This window comes from Culex pipiens, chromosome 2, assembly GCF_016801865.2.
Source record: "Culex pipiens pallens isolate TS chromosome 2, TS_CPP_V2, whole genome shotgun sequence".
NCBI lineage: Eukaryota > Metazoa > Arthropoda > Insecta > Diptera > Culicidae > Culex > Culex pipiens.
The window spans coordinates 103489577-103514277 of record NC_068938.1 but is presented as its reverse complement, the minus strand read 5'-3'; the positions used below and the strand labels follow the sequence as shown (position 1 = coordinate 103514277).

General features: G+C 41.0%; 1 protein-coding gene and 1 long non-coding RNA gene across 2 annotated transcripts in view; one reads left to right on the top strand and one right to left on the bottom strand.

Annotated features, from left to right (window-relative positions):
* The window catches only part of LOC120430898 (uncharacterized), a 442819-nt gene that overhangs the window by 153812 nt on the left and 264306 nt on the right, over positions 1 to 24701 (bottom strand). Inside the window, exon 2 of the mRNA XM_052708160.1 lies at positions 1564 to 4912. Coding sequence (XP_052564120.1) covers positions 1564 to 2562 — 999 coding nt within the window. The 5' untranslated portion in view covers positions 2563 to 4912. The remainder of the gene's footprint in view (positions 1 to 1563; positions 4913 to 24701) is intronic.
* Positions 7895 to 8570, top strand: LOC120429263 (uncharacterized). The gene is made up of 2 exons (XR_005607246.2): positions 7895 to 8253; positions 8310 to 8570. It is a non-coding gene; the product is annotated as an uncharacterized LOC120429263 (long non-coding RNA).

Below are 24701 nucleotides of genomic sequence, written 5' to 3'. Positions count from 1 at the left end.
CTTTGGCATCTTGTTGTCGCTGCCCAACAATAGGCCGGATCTACGGACTGACCTTAAAAGTAGCAACCAAATTTGTTCTCAGTGAATTATGCCTACCAAAATTATGCTCGTTCATTCATTTGTGCCTGTGATGTGGATCATTGCTTGTGCTGCGGTCAGCCAAATCCTTGAGCCGTCTATCAAAACAACTCCTCAGCAAACAACCAAACAAACAAAACTGGCCGCTCACTGCTGTACAGATTATGGCTCATAGGCTGACGACGACTTGCCGACTTGAACTGTCATCGTCAGACAATAAAGCCTCCACTAGCAGCAGCAGCAGCACAGGCTGCCATCCGCTTTTCCGAGCGAATCATAAATTAAGCCGACGACCGGAAGTGGCTTTTTCCCCCTCGAGAGGGAGTTGGGGGCAAAAGCACATGTTTCGGATTTGGGCGGCCACAACTTGACGAGCGACTGACTGACTGACTGACTTCATGGGAAGTGTGCCACTGTGATACGTGCGGAAAGTCAGTCAGTGCGTTTGAGGGATGAGTAGTGCCGACTAAGTGCAGTGGAACCTGGTGAGCCGTAATCGTTCTGACTTTGATGAACACAGAGTTTCGTGATGTGTGTGTGTCTGTGCAAATCATGTTTCAAGGTGGTTTAGTACCGCACTTAAATGTTCACCAGCATTACACACCCATCTCCACCACAACCTGCAGGTTGTGCTGTAACGAACTCAAATATTTGCAGATGTGTTCCGCAACGTCACGCTGCTGGGATGGATGGTTGGGAGGAAATCTTTTTCAAAAAGCTAAACGTATAACCAAGCTCCCACCCATCACTGCTGTGGGTTGCAATAAGTTGCTTGACGTCGTTTGCAAAGCGTCAGTCCCCGTTGGTATATATGCAGGTAGGTGTGGCACACGGGGGAGAACCGGTGCAGAAATATGGATGAGTTGCATAATTCAACGTGGGAATGTGGTTTTAATTTTGTACTTTATGAACCAACGCGTTGGTGGGTTTGCCACGAGCCGCAGCACGCCACAAAGCAGTTGTTGGCTTAGAGAACGGCAGAGATTTCAGGATTACAAGAGTTTGTTCAGTGGTTGGTGTGGGGCGTACATGATTTAATGTGCTTTGATTAAATTGAAATTAAATTTGAATTATAAAGCAAAGAGAGTTGGCTAAGTTTGTGTAATCGAAAAATACCAGGCGTTCCATGGAACGCTCATGCTATGAACAGTTCAAAGGAGTTGCATGGTGTTTGACGTTTGCCCTACAATCTAAAGCAACAACTTTATGAATGATTATAATTGCAAAATCCGGCAGTATTTTGCCGAATACTTAAGCACCAACTTTCCCGATTAGAGCATTTTGTCATCATAATGCTTTTCGTCAACATTACCTTGATTGATGCCCGCCGACCTTACCCAGTCGACATCGTTACGCAACCTGATTACCTTACATTAGCATGATTACAGTGTCGTTTTCGGACATGTCGTTCTTCAAGGCAGCTTCATAAACCTTCATTGTGAATTGGACAATAGACACACACACGTGCTCAGAGTGTTACATTACCTCGGAGTGATCACAGGTACAGACCCCCAGCTGTCGGTGCTCGGCGTCGCAGCAGTAGTACTCGGTGTCCCACTTGCACACGTACCCCTGCTGCTGCTGTCCGTCCGTTCCGTTTGGGAACCCGGGCCCAAAGTACACATCGTCCGGATGTTGGTTCTGCGCCTGGTGGTTGTTTATTGTCGTGTAGTTGGCGTAGCAGCGTTCGTCGCAGACGTCGTCCAGCTTGCGGTTCCGGTAGACGCTGCACTTGCGCTCGAGCAGTCCCGGGGATGGCGTTAGGGGTCGACCCAGGCCACCGTCGGCGTCGGCGGTCGTGTGCTGCAGCGGCAAGCTGAGCTTGCCCGGGGGTGTGGCTTGCGGGGTGGCTGGAGTGATGATGATCGGATCGTTGGGGATTTGCAGGTGCAAGGGTTGTGAGAATTGCTGCTGGGGTTGTTGCTGTTGCTGCTGCTGCAGCTGTTGGTGGTGATGATGGTGGTGGTGATGCTCCGGGCAGAAAAAGGTTGGCGTTTGCGGCGGTGACCCATCGTGGGCATGCGAGGCCAGCGGCAGGGTGGCGGTAGCGGATCGCGTCAGCTGTTGACGCCTTACCAGTTTGTCGTACTCGCGGAAGCCGGTCGGTTTGTAGGTCGGATGTGCATTGGGAGCCTGGCCGGGGGTGTGACCCGAGATGGGATGGTGCGGATGGTGGTGGTGATGGCCATGGCCGGACGACGACGACTGCTCGCTGATCGGGAGGAGCGACTTTTGGTGCTGGTCGTAGCCGGGCACGGTCGTGTAGCCGGCGCTCAGCTTGCGATGGTGTTGGTGGGGTGCCTTCAGGTACGACGCCGGCAGCTGGTGGAAATGTTTGCTCTTGGTCGGTGTGGTGGCTGCCTTGGCCGCGAGCTTCTCCCGCAGGATCTGCTGGTTGGAGGCTTTGTTCTTGCTGTTCTGGGCCGCCTGCTTCTTGCGGGCCTGCCGGGAAGCCAGCGAGGCACCGCCGGCTGCTGCATACATCTTGGCGCTTTCGTTGGTGGTGGTGGTGGTAGATTGTGCGTGTCGCGCTTATTCTTCTTGGTATGTGTGTGTGTGTGAGTTCGAGTTGATTAAGTCAGTTCGAAGAAAGAGAGAGACTGATGTTGTTGTTGTTGCTGTTGTTTCGCCAGTAGATTCCTTAGTTTAGATTAGTGCTAAGTAACATCTAGTTGTTGTTGTTCTTGTTGTTCGATCAAGCCACAGTTATGCGAAGGATGTACACGTGATTAAGGGGGTTAGGGAGGGGGGACTCAGGGATTCATTCGTAGGCGCGCACATAAAGTTCGAACATTGTTCTTCTCCTACTAAACAGCTTGTAGACAGTTATCAAAAGGGCGCTTAGTGTACACAGTTCTTCTAGTCAGATAATAACGATAGAGTCTAGCGGTTTGTTTTGTTTTGGTTAGTTTCTCCTAAAAATTAAGATCTTCCGTTTTCGTGTGGGTTTGTTGCAATACTTGATAAATGTGTTAGTATCGGTATCAACGTGTGTTTGTGTGTAAGTGTGTGTGTGTGTGTGATTTCTTTCCTAACAGTAGTAGTTACAGACATTTAAAGCTCCCTAGAAAAGTAACACCTTCAAGCGTGAAACGCCACTTTCGCCTAACATTCATGCAGCATTTTGTTCTGGTTTCTCTCTAGTGAATATAAACTTTGGTATTCCGGTAGCTGCGCCAGTGTATAAAACGTTACAAAATCGCAGAAAAAATCGATGCAATTCCAGCGTTCTCTCGTTCAATAAACTCCTAGGGACTCTCGATTCGGTATGTAAACAAATACAAAAACTACTCTTCGTTCAATAATGCTCTCTGGGTGTTTCGTGAAACGTTTCTTTGTTGCTTTTAACAAGTTCCTTTGCTGGTTGGACAGATTTAACAGCTGATCGTTGATTACCGAGCATAAACAGAGCAAAAAACTCAAAATCGTTAACTCTCTCTTGTTTCGTATCAAAACCCTAACTGAGAAAACAGGTATACAATGTGTACTTTTGCAACGGATCGATACATCTCATCAACGTAAACAGAACTGATTCAATTCCAGCTGGCCACTAGCTCATCTAGTCGAGGATTACGTGCCCCCAACTGGTTCTGGGACACTGGTGTTTAGCGCTGGAAGATAAAAATATTTCCAAAAAGTTTGCTCAAGTCTAACTTTGTATACGGCAGGACCACCAGAGAGTGCGGGGACCAACACTAAGCTAACTAATTTCTAGTCTCCCTCCAGGGAACGGGGCGGTAACCCATCAGCTCTGGCAAATCTCATTAGTTCTAGCGTTGCTGGACCGGATCTCATCAGCCTTTGTCGGAACACTCATCCTATTAGAGCTTGGGCCAAGCTTCGAGCAACGAAAAATCAATAACTCGTTAACAAGCTGGTCTTGTGCCGTCTCACTCTCGCACACACCCACACCCACACTAATACTAACAACTAGCAACTAGTTGCACTCTAACTTATTCATGAGTATTGTCTGATTACTATGGTTGTTGTTGTTGTTGCTGTTTTGCTCCTTCTCCAGCAGGGAACCTCTTTATGAATGACAAAATGAGCCCGATGAATTTTTAAATTCAAGTCACGAACCTAACCTACACGATTCCTAACCTCTCTCTCTCTCACACACACTCTATTGATTATCAACGTCACTTTTGTTTGAATTGTGCGGGGGGCAAAAAACTGTCTGTGTGTGTGTAACTTACTTAAGACACTTATGGGATTATATTGCGCGTACGGTCAACTAACACATAGAGAGAGAGTTACAAATACAGAGGGATGACACTCTAACAATAATACTTGTGTGTTGCGTATCTCCTGCTACAATCACAACGATTAAACGGTACAAAAATATTCACTTTTGTTTCTGGACTAACCTCCTGGACGCAACGCCGCCGGGGCTCTTAAAATATCTCTCACAAATACAACCTTATATAAAATGTAACGTAATTCGTTAACCCTCCTTACAAAAATAACCGAATACCCACACTAGTTTAAGCGTATGCGTTTCCTATTGATTTCTCTCTGCGATTGTTTGTTTTGTCTGTGTGTGTCTGTGAATATCAGCCGTGTCCCAAGTGTATGTGTGATCTTGGTGGTGGCTTACATGGTCACGTGACCCGCGTCAATCGATTTGGCGCGGTGACGCGGTCTTCCTGCGTCGATTTCCGGCGTGAGAAGAAAAATGTTCGCGGGTTGTGCAGATCATGGCGTTCTGGGTAAGGAATCTCGAGCCGACTAGGAGCGTGAGGACTGGAGTGGGACGGTTGGGGAATGGGGGATCTGCGGATGTTCCGGGGACGATGGCTGCGGCATGATTGGTGGCTCGATGTGGCGACGATGGCTGGAAAAAAGATGGCGGAAATTTTTGATAGAAAATTTTTGTGATGACATTTTTTACATCTGTGTGCCGGTGCGTAGCTATATTGACTTCAAGGGAAAAACATATAGAAAAACAAAGATCATGAAAGGTAACCCAAAACAACTTAGAAAAGGGAGCGTTCTTTTATTACGCAACGCATTTCTTATACAAATTTGTAATTAAATTATAAAACGTAACATCATCGTCAACTTACACCATTATTCAATCAAAACAACTATTTGGTTTTGGTTTATTAATGGTTGAAGTTTTTATTAAGCATGAGAACTCCAGCTTTATAAGATTTTGCGAGTTTCATCACGACTCCAACTCCGGTTTTTAGAGATTAAGCGACTCCTACTTTGACTCCATCTATCCAAAAAGATCCGGATCCATCAACTCCGACATAAACTCTGCTTTATTGTATAGTTACTCCTATCCAATATTCGAAAGATTCACACAGCAAAAAAAAAACGATTCGAAACCGTGAATTATGTTCATGAATTTAAGAACCATGAAGGAATCTATTCATGAGTATGGTGCATTTGTACTTTAAACATGAATATATTACATTGTGGTTCTCAAATTCATGAACACAATTCACGATTACAAGAATTGGCTTTTTTTCGTGTAGTGACTCCGACTTCGACTTCAGCTGTCCAAAAACACACGACTCTACAGACTCAAAGAACAACACCCATACAAAGTTTTTGAAAATTTGTCGACTCCGACTCCGGCGAAGAACCTGCCCGCACCTAATGTAAACACATCTGTTGGTTCCCAAGACGATTACAAAAAAAAGCCAAAATTTGAACTCACATTGACACCAGTGCTGCCAGTTTTTCTTCAATATATCTACTTTCCAAAGTTTCAACAGATTTCGCGTTGCCCCCCCAAAATAACACATGAATCACCCCCGGTAACCTCAATCTACGGCTTAAACGATCGAATTAGTTGTAGATCTTGATTAATAAATATCCAATTGTTATTTATGGCCTTCGATTGGTTGGCACTCGGTGGTTCAGGGGGAAGAATTCTCCACACACCAGCCAGCCAGACGTTCGGAAACCCAGACGGAGGAGGTGGAACAGGGAGTACGAGTAGGATATATCGAACAGAAGTAATAAATCTGATCCGTTCTCGGGTAACGTTTGGCTTGGCGTTTCATCGGCCGTGTTGTTACCCAGATAGACCAGACACAGACAGACGGAGTTGGGACAAAAGAGATTGTTGAGGTAGGGCCGGGGGACGTTTGGGCTGGCTTTGTCTCCAAAGGACCGGTATTTTGGTATCGGCAACTGTTCGGTTTATCTAATGGATGGTAGTTTTTCATTGTTGAATTTTATCTTTGAAATGGTTGGATGCCTTCGGAATGGAATGATGCTTTGTCGTTCTGGGGTTTAGCTCGACGATTTTTGCTTGTGCTGGGGGAAAATTGAAAATGTTTCGATAAAGCTGAAGATGTGACAATGCGATCTTTGATAACTTTTATCTTGCATTAAATTTGAGGATGAAACCGATGAAATAGGACACAAACGGTAGTAACAATAACTTAAATGAACTCAACTCTTTGACGTGTTTCACTTTTTTCTCTTTGGTATTAGTACATAGTTGATTCACTAATTCGAATGGAACTGCATTCAAATTGGCGAATTCAAATTCGCTTGTTGGAACGACTGACAGGTGTCAAAAGCACGAAACCACATGCTAGGAAATCGAGGAAAAAAGAGGTTGAAATGTAAACATTAGTTTGACAACAAATTTTTAACGTTTGAGTGTTTTTTAAAAAATCGAATACGTTCGAATTGGCGGACAATCGAAGTAGCGTAATTCGAATTAATGAATCCGCTCCGTATTTAGATACGGAGCGGATTCATTAATTCGAATTACGCTACTTCGATTGTCCGCCAATTCGAACGTATTCGAATTAAAAAAAAAAACAACTCAAATTTAGATACAGTATGTAAAAAAAGTATTTACACCCCTTGGGCAATATGCACATTTTGTGATGAAACATGTAAACAATTTAATGTTGACATAAACCTAGTACTACGTTTTGTTCAGAAACTCATGACGAACATTTTGCTGCAAGAAGCTCATGAAAAGATGTTTTCTATAAAAAGTTATATAACAAATACTATTACAAAAATAAAAAAGGTGCAAAAAAAGTTTGTACACCTTTCGAAAAATTAACATAAATAATGTTATTTGTTGACAAATCACCATAAATCCAGTCTCCCAACTCCAAATAGGCATCCTTGACTGATTAAAAAAATATTTTGGAATGAATATAAAGTTTACTTATTACTTAGTATAAAAGTTTATATAACTCTGGAAATTCTATATAAAACTTATCTAAACTTAATTTTGCAAACTTTCAATTTAACTAAATGTCAATATATTACCATAGAATTGCTAAATAAACATTCTGGAGTGGGTATAACACCGTTTTGGGGGTCTTTGTATCGATAGAATAGATTTTTCGTTGGAATTTCGTACCAACCCGGAATTACGTCGTCGGAAAATCCGCCGGCATCCGAACCGGTCCACAATTCACAAGTCAACCTATGTGGCATCGGAAAGGGCATACAATTTCCGATCTTTTGATACCCATACATCTAGGTTTTCTATAAAACCCACGTTTTTAAATACCTGGGCAAAAAGTAAGTTTGATCCACGAGAACAAAAATTACGAAAGTCCATACATTTTTGGCAGATTGCTCAAACGAAACCATAACAACGTTTTTGCCCAGGTATTTAAAAACGTGGGTTTTATAGAAAACCTAGATGTCTGGGTATCAAAAGATCGTAAATTTTATGCCCTTTCCGATGCCACATAGGTTGACTTGTGAATTGTGGACCGGTTCGGATGCCGGCGGATTTTCCGACGACGTAATTCCGGGTTGGTACGAAATTCCAACGAAAAATCTATTCTATCGATACAAAGACCCCCAAAACGGTGTTATACCATAGACTAAATATATATAGATACGCCACTCCCCTGTTGGGGCTGGCGACACTACCGCCACGCCAAAATTACACCTGGTGGCAATTCACAGGTACTAATTCTTTATGTTGCCCTTAGGGAATGTTCAAGAAAAGTTGTTTTCCCCAGTTTCAGTTCAATTGGTTCGTTTGCATCGTAGCAACATTTGCTTTGCAATCGTTGTTTATTTTCTGTCAACAACAGCAGGGCTCCAAACATTTGGATATTTTGAGTCATCTTAGAAAAACCCGGTCCGTGCGGCTATGACCACCCCAAATCCCATGTACGGAACCGATTCTTTTGGTGGTTCACATCGTGAGGCATGAAGACATGTCAGCAAGTGAGTAAAATAAATTCCAACAAATTAATGGTCATGCAAAAGTTTTTTTTTTAAAGCCCCGGGTTGCCCTGCCAAGATGATTTGGCATCCATCCCGCCACAGCAAACGGAACCTGCGGTTCAACCGTAGCCAGCCGAAAAAAATCTCCTGCAGCCACTGATGCCAGCCCTAGTCTCGGATACGTTAGTTCTGCGAAGCGCAGGTACAGTCCACCATAAGTTAGCGGCCATAACCCTGCCGGCGCAGCCTTTCTCCGTGCGAACATTATTGCATCAAAGGCTTCACCAGGGCCTAGTTCCTCAAGGACCAGGTCGTGTTCTACTGCGCGAACCAACTGCCGTCCAAGAATAGCCAACTAATGCCAAGCGGAACACACGGCCAATCTAGAATTCATGGATACCGCAAAGAACCAAAGTACCGGCTCAATCAAGTCAAACAATGCCAGGATTTTCGATGCAGCGTTTTTTTATTATGTTAATCGTTTGATAATAAACTGTCGCCTTATCAAAAAAAAAAAATTAAAATTCTTCGATTCAACGATGTAGGGACAAAAAAGGTTCAATCCAAAACACATACGGTGGAATCATCGTTGGATATTTCTTGATGCTAGCCAGGTTCAGGCCCCTATTTTGACGAAAGTTTTTATCTGGAAAAACAAAAAAATAGTCTCCTAACAAGATAAGCATTACGGTGTCCTTTATGAATTACCCTCAAGCTGTAAACATCTCTTCGTAGAGCAGATTGTAGCTCAGTTCGGTCACCGACGGTGCAACTACACGGAACGTTTCCACCACTCCAGTGGAAACCACTATGAGAGCGGCGTAAACCAGCAGCGATTTCGCCTGAGTGGTCACTCTCCGCGATCGGCTTCAGGTTGGCCAGCTCCTCCTCATTCGGTTCTGTTCGAACACGTCATTGCTGCTTCCGTAGCCACTTGCGCTGCTGGCGGACGCCTAGAGGCCGAGCATATTCGTCTAATCTCGGGAATGAACCTTGGAATGAACAATAATTGAACGGCCAAATTGTCCATGCGCGCGATGAAATCAAATTTTTGACAGTATGACAACAACATCAAACTTTTAGCGGGCAGGTGCACAGAGTACTTTGATTTGTTTATCAATTTAGTACCTGTAAATTGACGATGGCGGCGCGCAGAGCGCTAAAGGGATGTCGCCAACTGGGTATATGGATCAACTTTCAAGTGGGACATCTACTTGATTAATAATCTATGGTTATACCCACTCCAGGATGTTTAATTCTATGGTAATATATTGACATTTAGTTAAATTGAAAGTTTGCAAAATTAAGTTTAGATAAGTTTTATATAGAATTTCCAGAGTTATATAAACTTTTATACTAAGTAATAAGTAAACTTTATATTCAATCCAAATATTTTTTTTAATCAGTCAAGGATGCCTATTTGGAGTTGGGAGACTGGATTTATGGTGATTTGTCAACAAATAACTTTATTTATGTTAATTTTTCGAAAGGTGTACAAACTATTTTTGCACCTTTTTTATTTTTGTAATAGTATCTATCTATATATATAAATCTATATATATAAAAAATTTCGACGGTTTTGTTCGAACGCGAATCAGTTCAAAACGGAGCGTCGGATCGAGGTGCTCTTTGTTGCGTTGGGTTCGTATAAGTCCAAGGAAGGTTCTTACGCCAAAAAGTGGCAACTTTGGCCACTCTGGAACCGATTCCGGAAAATCTGCAGATTGTATGGAAAAAGTTGCGTAAAATCAAATTTTGATCATAGGAGGCTGAATAAGGAAAAAAGCTAAAAACGTCAACAAACGAAAAAAAGGCAGAACGAAGTTTGTCGGGTAAGGCTTGTTTGTTATATAACTTTTTATGGAAATCAGCTTTTCATGAGCTTTTTGTAGCAAAATGTTCGTCATGAGTTTCTGAACAAAACGTAGTACTAGGTTTATGTCAACATTAAATTGTTTACATGTTTCATCACAAAATGTGCATAGTGCCCAAGGGGTGTAAATACTTTTTTTTACATACTGTATACCGTCAACTGTGTGAGTATTGTGCCAAGCAAACCCCTTATGTCTATATATCAATTTTTTTGTAATTGTCTGTTCTACAACTTTGTAGAATATTGTGACACTCTAAAAAATAACCCTGCAAAGTTAGAACAAACACGAAATTTTGAAATGAATATTTTTGTTCTAAATGAAAAAATGACCCTTTGAAGAAGAAGAAGGCCTCCTGGGTTAATATAGCTTCGAAAAGTACATTAAATTTCCCTTAAAATGTCATGTTCCAAAAAAAAAAATTACATCGAGTCACGAAAAATGGCAGAGTTTTTTTTAAACCTTTTTTATGTTTTTTTTTTCTATGAAAAATACTTTTTTTTCGGAATGTTGAGTACGCCATCAAATCGGGCGTCGAATTTTATATAAAAGTCCCTTTGATACCAAATTTCTATCTCAACACCATTTCAGGCTGAAATTTTTTGAAAAACACTTCTTTTTCGCATGTTAAATGAAAGGGGTCGTACCGACCCTCCGTCACGAGGCATAACAAAACGGGCCTCGGATTAGTGATCAGGGAACAAATTTTCATGCAAATCGAAGAGGGGTCGGGGCAACTGCTGTTTGAGTTGGCGGAGAATTACCCATTTATTATAAAATTTGGTTCTAAATGACCAATTTTTCCTGTTTACGTTTTGCTATTCAGTTCTATTTAGATGCAATTAATATAAATTTTTCATTTGATTTACTTGATTTGTGTTATTTTAAGACTAGCGACCAACTTACTTTCATTCCAAAGGGAAATTCACCAATTTGGTTACCTCATTTCGCAACCATTATTATGATAATAATAGCACACATTAAACCCCCTCCCATATGCTATCGTTTCACCCTCCTCCTCGCACAAAGAACATGACTTTGTGTAACCAGAACTAACCGTTGATGGGGACGCAACAGTTGACTTGTGCTCAGTGGTCGTCGCTTTTCCCCCACCCAAAGCTCCCCTCAAGTTAGCCGCAGCGATGATGTCTGGAGTTGATAAATTGTCCTCGCAGTCGTCTTTTTAACTTGCGTGTGAGTATCCTGCCATGTTGCCCTCAGCAGATTCTCGGACCACAATGTGTGTGTGTGTTTGTTTGTGGTGAGGTCGATTTTCCCAACCCAAGCACAATAACAAAAAAATGAAGAGAAAGAGCTTTCCCAAGCTCAGCATGATACTGTGGGACCTGTTGAACTTTTAAAGTAAACATTTGCTGACATTTCGACCAAGAGGGGGAGGGGCGTATGACAACACGCAACACACCCCAAATCTGTGCTGGTTTTTTTTGGCTCTCATGATCAGCATCGAGAAGGTTGAATTTTTATTCCACTGTCGAGTGTGTGTGTGGTGTGTGGTTCGGCTGTGAGTGGAATGTGAATTGCCTTTTTCCAGTTTTCCGACAAGCGCGAAAAATCTCGGGCAGAGCCAAACCCCGGAAAGGAAGCTATCAAAAATGATAGCAATTGGGTGTTGAGAGGGGCAGCAGTGTTGGAATGTGGCCAAAATTATACCTCTATTAAGATTTACTGGACAAGATTTAATCAAATGACACGAGTGAGCGAGCGGAGTGGCGACGGAATATTGAGAAAATTTTGCAAAGGAAGAAGAGCTGAGAAAACATTGTTTCGATTTTCCTTAAACGATATGGATCGGTTCGGAAATTGAAATAAAAATTTATTTGATACTTTGGTGGACATTTGTCTTGATTGCAATTTCAAAGATGAAGATCTTGAAGAGGGTAAATATTTGATGAAATCGTTAACTTTTTTCGGGGTTGATCTTGACCTTACTGCACACCACAGTTTTAAATTAAATTTTGCTCTTCTTGTGAACCAAGTCGCTATCGCAACTCACCAGTATGCAACATCGTCAAAACCGTCTATAAATATGTTTACATTTTTCGAACAACTCTTGCTCGATCCATCTACCTCCCGCGCTTTGCTCGGGGGCAAAATCTTGTTTCCACGAACTTCTCGTCACAAATTTCGCCGGCCCTTTGAATGATTTGTTTTCAACTTTGGGCCCCGGGAACAAGTTTCATTCTGAGACTAGGGCAAAACTACCTCGTCCCATCATCCTCGTCCTCCTTCAAAACCTCAAGACGGGACTGCGGATGTCACCAAAGAGAGCGACCCTCTGAACCTGAAACTCTACCTCAAATGCCGCAGAGTTTGAGGCCTACTTTTGAGCTATGTCTGTCGAGCGACGAAATAAATAAGTTCTGAGTAGTGTGCAGTATAGTGTGGTGGAGTCTATACTTTTCAACCCAAGTGAGAAGGGAAATGCGATTTTTGAGGAGGTCAGATAAGGCCAGGCAAAGCGGGGGAGGAAAGTCACTGGCAAGCAAAACAAACATCCCGAACAGCCAGTAGTGCCATCAGCCGGCTCTATGGGAAGTGAAATATTTTAATATCGATTTTCACGGAAACGCTTCTGGAGGGAGTGAAGAGAAAGTGAAGTTCAGTGGGGGTGGAAAACAGGTGAACGAGAGGACCTTTCCGTATCACGACTTTATAAAATATAATTCGCTGTTGCACGCTGTGTTGTTAGGGTACAAGACATATTTTGGTCTTGACATACATTATTTGGGTAAACAAAGTTGATCTTGGATGGAAGGATCAAAATTAAAATTCTATTTCTGTAATTGGTGATGATTATCAATTATGTAACAGAACTACAGATTAACTTGATGATTTGGATTGAAATAAAAAAAATAATTTATGTAGAACAACTAGGGCGCTAAATTATTTTTTCTGGAATTTTATAGCCAAATTGTCTGAATATTAATTTATGGTCATATTTTGAGTTTTTTTGTGAATGATTAATTTTAACATTGAAACGTATATTTTTTATTGTATTTTATAAATACAATTTAATATTAAGATACCTCGACTTCCAAATAAGGCTTTTGGCATATTTTCAGCTCGATTTCCCCTTTCCTAAGCAATTTTAATCAGCCCTGAAACACTTGATTTTTAAAACTTCATCGTTTTAAAATTAAAACTGCTGTAACTTTTCACCAATAATACCAATTTTAAGTTATCGAAACAACATTTTGTAGTTTTATATTTAACCGGTGTTAGAAAATATCTAATGCTCACATTCATATTTTTTATGAATTTAATGTTCCGGTTGTTTAAGTGTTAATTCGTCAATATTTACAAAATTTTGATTTTTAAAAAGTCTCAAACACTTTGGTTATAAGAGATAATTTAAACATTTTGTTTGAAATCTGGGTTTCAGTTAAAAACAAAAAGTATATTTTGACAAGGTTTGAATTTTTTTAATTAATACTTTGAATTTTCTTGAATATAATTTATTAAACAAATTAAATATAAATCATTCAAACAAAAAATACCAGTTACAAAAATCAATGCAAAAAATATAAGGAATAGCAAAATGAACTAAAGTTTCTTATGTTCATATTTTTAACCAAATGTTATGCTCTTATTAGAGCAATTCCAGCTCAAATCAGGAATTTTTCTGGTACTTTTGTACCCGACCCTCTCCGATTTCAATGAAACTTTGTAGTTATGTTATCCTAGACCTATATAAGCCATTTTTGTGTATATGAAGCCAATAGTTCTCGAAAACAACATTTGAGAAGGGTGTAAGGTATTTAAATATTTTGTATTTTGCAATTTAAAAATTACTGTATCTCGAAGCCGTTGCGTCGTATCAAAAAGTGGTAAAAGACAAACTTGTAGGAAATTGGACGAGCTTTTTGAAAAAAAAAAAACTAACTTAATCCACCTATGTGGTTGGAGCCTTCCTCACTCATTACCAACAATGGCTGATTTGATGGGGTTGTACATAAATTTCACCTATTTTTTAGATCCGGAATAAAATAGTACATAAATATCACTTAAGTGGCCATATCTTGAGACAGGGTTGCCAGATCTTCAATGTTTTAGACTCGATGGAAAGGTCTTTTGATAACCTAACCAACGATGGGTCGGATGGTGGATCCGGACATAGTTTACATACATTTAAGTGAGATCCGGCTACCAAAAAGTACATAAATATCACTTAAGTGAACATATCTCGAGACAGGGTTGCCAGATCTTCAATGTTTTGTACTCGTTGGAAAGGTCTTTTGATAACCTAACCAACGATGGGTCGGATGGTGGATCTGGACATAGTTTACATACATTTAAGTGAGATCCGGTTACAAAAAAGTACATAAATATCACTTAAGTGACCATATCTCGAGACAGGGTTGCCAGATCTTCAATGTTTTGGACTCGTTGGAAAGGTCTTTTGATAACCTAACCAATGATGGGTCGGATGGTGGATCCGGACATAGTTTACATACATTTAAGTGAGATTCGACTACAAAAAAATACATAAATATCACTTAAGTGACCATATCTCGAGACAGGGTTGCCAGATCTTCAATGATTTGGACTCGTTGGAAAGGTCTTTTGATAACCTATCCAACGATGGGTCGGATGGTGGATCCGGACATAGTTTACATACATTTAAGTGTGATCCGGCTACCAAAAAGTACATAAATATCACTTAAGTGAACATATCTCGAGACAGGGTTGCCAGATCTTCAATGTTTTAGACTCGTTGGAATGGTCTTTTGATAACCTAATCAACGATGAGTCGGATGGTGGATCCGGACATAGTTTACATACATTTAAGTGAGATTCGACTACAAAAAAATACATAAATATCACTTAAGTGACCATATCTCGAGACAGGGTTGCCAGATCTTCAATGATTTGGACTCGTTGGAAAGGTCTTTTGATAACCTATCTGTTCGGTATCACCGAAGTAGAAACCCCACCGCGCGCACGCCCGTGCGCCCACCGTGTCAAGTGACAGCAGCTGTCAGAAACGTCATCCATGAAGCGCGCGCGCAAGGCGTTCGCGTCAGAACACGTCCAACCGCCAACGAGGCAACACAACATCAGCAGGAGTGAAGAAGTGTTTTAAAGTAGTGAAGTGATGCAGGAGAGTGAGAAGAAGGAGAAATAAACATCAGAAAATTACTTATTCTGCTTGTTTTTCCTCCCTCCTGCGGTCCCGCTGCAAATCCACCAACAACCCGAAATACAGTCCACTACCCAATATCGGCCAGCCCCGAACATGGTCCGTACCGAACCGGATGCGTGAACGCTGTTCCCGATCAAGGCCAGGATCTGAAGTTGCCGGAAACCGCCGGAACTTTCCAGATCAAGCACTGCTGTTCAACGTCACCCTCCGCTACCTCTTCAGCCAACCGTCTCCGAGCGTTTGTCCAGCCGCGGACTTACGCCGTCGGAAGTCGGATTCCGGAAGTGTCCGATCCAGGAGCTTCCACCAAGTGATTCCACCGAATTACTTTTGGGCTGTCGAGAGCAGGTGAGTTGAGTTTCCGATCGAGTGTTCCCCTCTGCCCCGCCATTTGCGTGTCCGGACGTGTTTTCCCGGAGAAACACCGCGCAACAACCTGTGCGCGTGTGTGTGAGCGTGTGTCACAGACGCCAGAAGTGACAGCAACAAAGCGTCGTCGTTCAACCGATCGACGATCAATCCACCCACCAGTGCTGCGACCAAGCAGCAGAACCTGCCCAACCGGTGTCAGGTGCTAAACGTGGACTTTCCCGGAACAGCGGAAAGTGGCCATGTCCCCAACCCGAAACCTGGCGGATGCGATCCGACAGTGGCAGCGGGCGAAGCAGAAGGTCGTTTTCGTTCAAGATGTGATCTTGTCTCTGCAGCAACCGACGCTGGCGCATGTGACCGTATTGCGCAACTTCCTGAGGGCAGCGGACAGCGAGCATCTCGGAACTATCAGATTGTTTCCACCGGAAGCCCTCGAAGAACAGATGGCAAACTTTGAGGAGTTCGAGGAGCTCTTCCACGAAGTCCAAGTCAACATGGCGAGGAAGTACGCCGCTGCTAAACGATGTTCAGCTCAACCACCCGGCGAGGCGGCCCAGATCGCCGCCGAAGCATGGCTGATGCAGCAGCTCAAGGCTTGGGAGTCCCTTCAAGCGGACATCCCGGAGCACAACGACGAATCCCCGAAGACCAGGTCCCAAGCCCCGGATAACGAGAAGGCAGTTCCCCGAGACTGCGCTGCACCGAATGGCTCGAACCAACCAAGCACGAGCGACTCCCGGACGAGGGAGAAGCCCACCAAGAACGCGCGTGCGGAAATGAAGTCCGACGCTCTCGAAGTGGCCAACCACGGGCCACTAGATCCAGCCGAGGCGGTTGATCCGGAGGACCATCCAGCGTCCACCGGAAGCTTGACAGACGTCACCGCCAGCGCGAAGATTAACCAGCTGATGCCAGCAGTTGTTCCGTGCCTTGATCACCCAGACGGTGGATCTAAGGCGCAATCTGATCCAAATCCAGCACACGAACCCGAACCCGGGACTGCAACCAGACCAGGTCGTGTCCATCCAGACAGCGGCCAAGGAGTAAAGACTACCGCGGTGCATACACCGATGCTGCCGTCGACGGTTAAGGTTCCTGAGAAGCACGGTCAACCTCGTTCCTGCCGCATTCATCCGGATGACGGCGCACCCCAGGATCTGAGCTGTTGGCCAGCTCACGAACGCCAGCGCCAAGGCTGGTTCCCAACCGTTCCGCCGGACAAGGACGTCTCAGGTGAGTCCAGACGAAGAGGTCAACCAGGCCGCACTCAACCACCGATCGAACGCCAGCGTCAAGGCTGCCATCCAACCGTTCCACCTAAAAAGGATCTCCACCGAACGAGAAGGAAGTTGTTGAGGTTCCTCAACCGGGGGGAGTATGTTCGGTATCACCGAAGTAGAAACCCCACCGCGCGCACGCCCGTGCGCCCACCGTGTCAAGTGACAGCAGCTGTCAGAAACGTCATCCATGAAGCGCGCGCGCAAGGCGTTCGCGTCAGAACACGTCCAACCGCCAACGAGGCAACACAACATCAGCAGGAGTGAAGAAGTGTTTTAAAGTAGTGAAGTGATGCAGGAGAGTGAGAAGAAGGAGAAATAAACATCAGAAAATTACTTATTCTGCTTGTTTTTCCTCCCTCCTGCGGTCCCGCTGCAAATCCACCAACAACCCGAAATACAGTCCACTACCCAATATCGGCCAGCCCCGAACACTATCCAACGATGGGTCGGATGGTGGATCCGGACATAGTTTACATACATTTAAGTGAGATCCGGCTACCAAAAAGTACATAAATATCACTTAAGTGAACATATCTCGAGACAGGGTTGCCAGATCTTCAATGTTTTGGACTCGTTGGAAAGGTCTTTTGATAACCTAACCAATGATGGGTCGGATGGTGGATCCGGACATAGTTTACATACATTTAAGTGAGATTCGACTACAAAAAAATACATAAATATCACTTAAGTGACCATATCTCGAGACAGGGTTGCCAGATCTTCAATGATTTGGACTCGTTGGAAAGGTCTTTTGATAACCTATCCAACGATGGGTCGGATGGTGGATCCGGACATAGTTTACATACATTTAAGTGAGATCCGGCTACCAAAAAGTACATAAATATCACTTAAGTGAACATATCTCGAGACAGGGTTGCCAGATCTTCAATGTTTTGGACTCGTTGGAAAGGTCTTTTGATAACCTAACCAATGATGGGTCGGATGGTGGATCCGGACATAGTTTACATACATTTAAGTGAGATTCGACTACAAAAAAATACATAAATATCACTTAAGTGACCATATCTCGAGACAGGGTTGCCAGATCTTCAATGATTTGGACTCGTTGGAAAGGTCTTTTGATAACCTATCCAACGATGGGTCGGATGGTGGATCCGGACATAGTTTACATACATTTAAGTGTGATCCGGCTACCAAAAAGTACATAAATATCACTTAAGTGAACATATCTCGAGACAGGGTTGCCAGATCTTCAATGTTTTAGACTCGTTGGAATGGTCTTTTGATAACCTAATCAACGATGAGTCGGATGGTGGATCCGGAAATAGTTTACATACATTTAAGTGAGATCCGGATATATGTGAAAACACATTTTTATACATAACTTTTTATCTACTTATCGAAACTTCAATCTGTATAAAACTCGATCTATGGGACCCTAAACCAAGTCGAATGCAACAGGTTCGGGTCAAATCGGTTCAGCCAGTGCCGAGAAACATGAGCTAGTTTGTTGGTCACATACATACATACACACACACATACACACACACATACACACACACATACACACACACATACACACACACATACACACACACATACACACACACATACACACAGACATTTGTTCAGTTTTCGATTCTGAGTCGATATGTATACATGAAGGTGGGTCTACGACGTTTTTATACAAAGTTCATTTTTAGAGCAGGATTATAGCCTTACCTCAGTGTGGAAGGCAAAATACACTGAAACAAAAATACACGCCACTTATATGAGATTTTTTGATTTTTAAGTCTAAAACTTAAATTTAAAGGTGATGTCACGATTTTTTTCGTTCAAAATTTTTGAGGAAATAGCCTAAGATGTTACCAAAAGACTGATGAAAAATGCAGGATGGTATGTCTCTCCTAAAAAAATACAAAAATCATTTACTAAAACTGTTTTTTTGAAAAGTGGTCTAAACGTCGAAATGATCAAAAACCGGTAGTGGGAATCGATTCTCCAGACAATTTTACATAAAAGTCTCCATATTGGCCATTGTCCTATGTCCAATTCTTTGGAAGATACAGCGGTTTTAAAAATAAAAATGTTGAAAAAATGGGTTTTTTTATTAGTTTTTGGCAATTTCTATATGACAGACTTGTTTTTTTTTCCAGTCCCATAAGTTTGTCTTTGACAGCATTTCAATTTGATGTAAGGGCGGGCGACATAGACATTGAATTTTTTTTGCAATAGCCTAAGCCTGGTACATATTTTTTTAAAGTTTTTGTCCCCCCCCCCTTCAAAGTTGGCCTGAAAAATCCGGGGGCAAAACATTTTTTTTTCAAAAAACTTCAAACTTTCAAAGAAAATTTAAGTGCAATCACACAGCAAAAAATCCGATGGTAAAATCGCATGCAAAAGCATATAACCCTCAATATTACAAACAGCATGTGCATTTTTCGCAAACACAAAAAAAAAATGCAACCGACGGGATTCAAATCCAGCACCAACAGTAAGGACTGGTGCCTTAGCCCACTCGGCCATCAGACCAATGTAAAGCTGGAAGGTTAAACGCATATATGAGCTTGACATTTCGGTCAAGTAGTTTTCCCATACTGAGTGGCTACATAATTCAGGGTGTAACATCACGTAAAATTGCATAAAATAATGGAATATTTATTTTACACCCAGGCCTTTTACGCGCAGCTGGATTACTACTTTTTTTAAGCTGTGAAGCTGAAATCAATTTAAAATTAATATCCTTGCATTCAGAATCATTTGTAGCATGTTTGGGATAATTTAAGAATCTCTTGATTTTTTGAAAATTTTCAATCTTTAGTATCGCAAAATGTTTTTTTTTTTTTGTTGAAATCTTTGTTTTAGTCAAATCATACATAACATACATATCAATACTAATGATTGCAAAACAATTTAACTGGTGTAAAATGCATTTAAAAACACTTTTTGCATTCTAATGTTATTTCCATTTTTATATTTTTATTTTTTGTTCCCCCCCCTCGACCCCGGTGGGAGCCAAGGGACAAACACTTTGAAAAATATTTGCATATGAAATTTGCTGATATACACCTTTCAAACTATTCGTTTTGTAGAACTGTTGATAGAATCTTGCTTGCTCACTTTCTATCGAGTTATTTATTCCTCGATTTCAGTTAACACTTTTTATGAACTGTATTTAACACATGATGGCGTTTGATGCTATCCCTATAAGTGGGCGTCAAACAGAAGCGAGGAAACAAACGTTTTATTGAACAATCATATTCAGAACTATTTTTGGAAATGGCAAACAGTGTTATATACAACTCGTTCCAAATCTTTGTTTCCTGGCAATCATCGTATTTATCCAAATAATCATTTTGCAACATATTGAATAAACTACTAGTTCTATGTTTTTTATGAAGACAAATTTTTTTTTAATTTTTTTTTTCTGTGCACCCCCGACTAAAGTCGAGGGATTTAAATTTTAAAAATATTCGTGAAAATATTAGGCATTGTTATGATTCTTTTAAGTCAGACACATTCAAAATTTAGTTTCACACAATCCAAAATTGGAATAAATCGAGCAAACAATCTAAATGTGCCAATGTGAGTTTTTAAACAAAGAGTTATTCTGCAAATGTCAATCCACTTCCACGAATCATCTTTGTGGTTAACTTTACGCAGTTGGCCTGGCTGTTTGGAAAAGGAGGATGTTGGAACTAATCGGCCTGACATTATTCAGGAAAGAATGGCTGCGCTAGTGTTATATTAAAATAGAAAGAGTTTTACATACACTCTTAGTTTATAAAATACATTGGCTAATTACCCAAGTAACCACAAGCACTAGATCAAAACTCTAAATTCACTCTAAATAAACATAATCGATGCTATGTCACTTTATATAGTCTTTGAAAATGCTTCGAAACATTTATAGCATGAAGCATTATTGCTAACTGTATAATTACATTTAGAACTTCCTATTAGAGCTTCGAAACATTAAGCACAATAATGCTTCAAAGCATTAATGGTATGATTTAATGTCTCTATAGAGTAAGCCTTTAATGTGTCATAACACTAAATCAACTTTTAAAAATGCTTTGAAACTTTGACATTTCTTTTAATGTTTCAAACCACCAAATCCACTTTAATAGTAGCAATTAATGTCGTAAAGCATTCGATCATAAAATGTAAACATTACGGAAAATTGTTCCGTGCGGCTTTACGGTAGGTAAATTTGGATTATTTGGGACTATTTCGAAAGTTATCAGTTATGTTTATCATTCTGCAGGATCTGGGTGTTCATTTGAAGGAATTAAAATGGAAGATTGTGTTCGCGAGCACCAACCGTACCGGAAGAACCGGTTCAAACTGTGGCGGCTGTGGACCCGGAATCACCATCGTTGCCGACCAGTGCCGCAAATAGTACACTAAACTCAACCGTCGTGAGCCGGAGCAATGGTTTGTTTTCCTCCGGGACGGGTAATTTGCTTGCGCGGAAGCTCAGTCAGCGGAAGAACCTCGCCGGCAGCGGAGGACACTTTAAAGACTTGAAGGAAAAGTTAGTGGCCAGCAAAAAAGGGCATCTATATTTTGCAGTTCATATAATCGTGAGTGAAGAAAAATAAACGAAGATTTTTTTGTTAACTATTAAGTGTTTTATATATCCCGAAAAAGATAAAGATGAACAGAAAGCCAAACATTGTGCATGATGGTATCAGAAGATCAGCTAAACAAGACTACGCAAAAACTACAAATTGAACTATTTTTGTTGTACGTGAGAAACATATCGATTAAAATCTTCTCCTAAAGCATACTCCTCGACAGGAGAGATGATCGGCGCGTGAAAACAGCAGGGAACATTCAACAACAACATCTAGGTTCGATTCTTTAAAGTGGGGCATTGCATCAAAAAATTATCCAAACAAGCTGAAAAAGCTCCTTGAAGTAAAAGAGAAAGAGAATAAAAAAAAGAGAGCGACGTTGAAAAGATTTTTGATTCCATGGCCAAAGTGTCGGTAAAGTAGTATTTGTTGTTTTACTTTAGTGTAGTGTTACTCTATATCAACATTTTCAGGGTTACTGTATATCACCTCTGAACTTCGCCACTTTTGGCTTTTATCCCACTTTAAAAGGGAATATAGAGTTATGTTACCGTAAATGGCTTATTTTATATACCGATATAGAGTTGATATAATGTTACTTTTTAGTGTCCCGTGGTTACTTGGGTAATATTGCTTGATTTAAAATATACACATTTTCTTAAGTTTCTTTATCTTCCTTTTTTAAAATCATAAAACTATCTTATTTATGAAAATAAATAAATTCAAGTCAATTTGAAAGATTATGATTTCAATGGAGAGGTTTTTTTTATAAAATATGTTTTTACTCAAAAAAATGTATAAGCCATCATTAATTCCAAACAAGATCCTCCTTACCCTACCCAAACAAAACCGTGTTCTGTTCTGTGCAGCGGAAAAGCGGAAACAGCTCAACCATGCTTTTACTGCACCTGCCATCACCGGGGGAGCAGGTGTGTGAGTGTGTGACTAGAGTAGCACATTTTGGCTGTGTAGTTGTAGCCGAACTAAAGTGCACATCACCAGTCGCGTGTTTTGCATTTTTTCTCTCTTTTTCGTACGTGTGTGTGATCACGTATGTATGTATGAATTTCCCCTCTCACACAATGAGCAGTTGCTTTCGACGACAAGGCTCGAGACTCCATAAAAATCCGATTTACAAATTGCAGTAACCAGCCCGGGAGCATGTTGACAGCTCCCATACAAACTGAGCGTACCCCTTTTTGTGGGCCCAGTGGGCCTAAGATGGCGGCCTTCGATATTATCTAGCCAAACCTTTGAATATGGCGAATATTATAAATTAAAAGAGTATTTTCCTTGTTTTGGTTTAAAACGACAAAATAAGCATTTTGAAATTATTTTCTTGAAAAACTTGTTTAGAGATACGCCATGTTCAAATATTATTCTAGGAGAGTTGGAGGGAGCGTGCCGCGAAAGCCGTCACGAAAAAAAATTCCATACGAATTTTGAGTTGCGTTTTTAACGGACGATCTCCGACGAGGCCCACTTGCCATCTGTCGGTGGATACGCGCAACTCACAAAAAAATGTCATCTTAGGGTAGGCCTGGCAGTAACGCTTTGCTGCACATTTTTCATGGGAAAAACATTTTTGCCGGTTGTTGCAGCAGCAGCAGCAGCCACTACAAGGTGGAATGTGGCAAAAACGTGCTGCCTTTTTTAGCTGCACTTGGCCGGAATGGTTCCGGTGGGAACGATTAGTTTTAGCGCTTTTTTTACGAGCCCTGGACGAGAGTGGGGCTGGCGCAGGAAATGAAGGTGCAATATTAGCACACACACACACAGCATACACATCAGCTGATTCCCAGGTGTTGGGTTTTAATGAGTTGACGACGGGGGAACAATTTGTTTAGGGAAAGGATTTATGGGTTCTTAATAATGCTGTTTACTTTCTTAACATATGTTTGCGAGTTGTTTTATGCATGAGACGTTCTTGAAAAATTAAGCAGCTGCCAATCGGAGCTGCAATTCATTTTTAACCAATTTGAAAATTTCTTCAAATGAACTAGCACCTAATGTTGGCATAATATTTGTACTTTGACATTTAATAACATCTTCTTTAAGGATTTTTAACCTGAAATCAATAATAAACGAGAAGTAAGCAAGCAAAGTTCCCAAAAAGTTTTGCAAAAAAAGTTTAAAAAGTGAAATACAGCAAACTAAAAAGAAACCGGACCAAATCCGTATGAGAATTTATACTAACTAGCCTAAATTTCAAATTTGAGCTCATTCAGTACACAAGAACCCTTCCCTGTTTGTATGGCAAAAAATCGGCAAAATGTATGAAGAAATGCAACTGATTTTACCTGCAGAGGGCGTAGTCTAATCCTAACCAATCCTCGAATGTAGAAACTTCATTAAATTTAGAACAACTTTCTCAAAGACATCATATTTTGAGGATTATTTCCCGCAAAGTTACGCAACCCGACATAGACAACTTTTTATAACTTTGTTCATCTAATGTTAACAGAATTCTTCGATTTTACGGTTAAGCTGATATTTTACAAATGTGTTTTTTTTGTATCAGACGATATGCAGCCTTGGTCAAATATTGTTGAAGTACTTAAAAAAATATTTTGTTTATTTTAATTCATAAGAACATTAAAAATAAAAACGACATTTCTTTATTTTCAATAAAATACTTAAAAATAAATCAATAACAGTAAGTACCTACTTTGATTTCTGATTTAAGTTTAATACTTTCATTTGATTTGTTTAAAGTTTGGCGTCACTGTGTTTGGTCAACATATCAAACAAAATTGCCTCGACAAGTATCATTTTTCGAAATAATTGCTGAAAAGTTAAACTTTTTAATACCCACACAATTGCTATAATAAACTTTTCAGCATTTTTTATGACAATAAGAAGACGATTTCGTCACTATATATTGACAGGAAAAGTCAGTAATTTCGTAACGGAATTGCAAAATAGTAGTTTATGCAACAAGTTGCAAAAAGCTGTTTTTTTCAGCACTAGCACCAGAGGTGTACCGAGTTGAAGAAAATCGATAAATGCTGAAAAAATCTAGTTTTGTAACGAACATTTTTGTACGAGCAGTTTTGTAACAACATTTTTGACAATTCCGGAAAACACAGAATTATTAGGTTTATCAGAGTAACGGCAAAGTAAGTGTCAAACTTATAACACTATCGAAAAATATTACTTTTCGAGCTGAACTTTTAAGCACTCAAATGGATGCTGAAAAGTACTTCTGAATACAGTATTT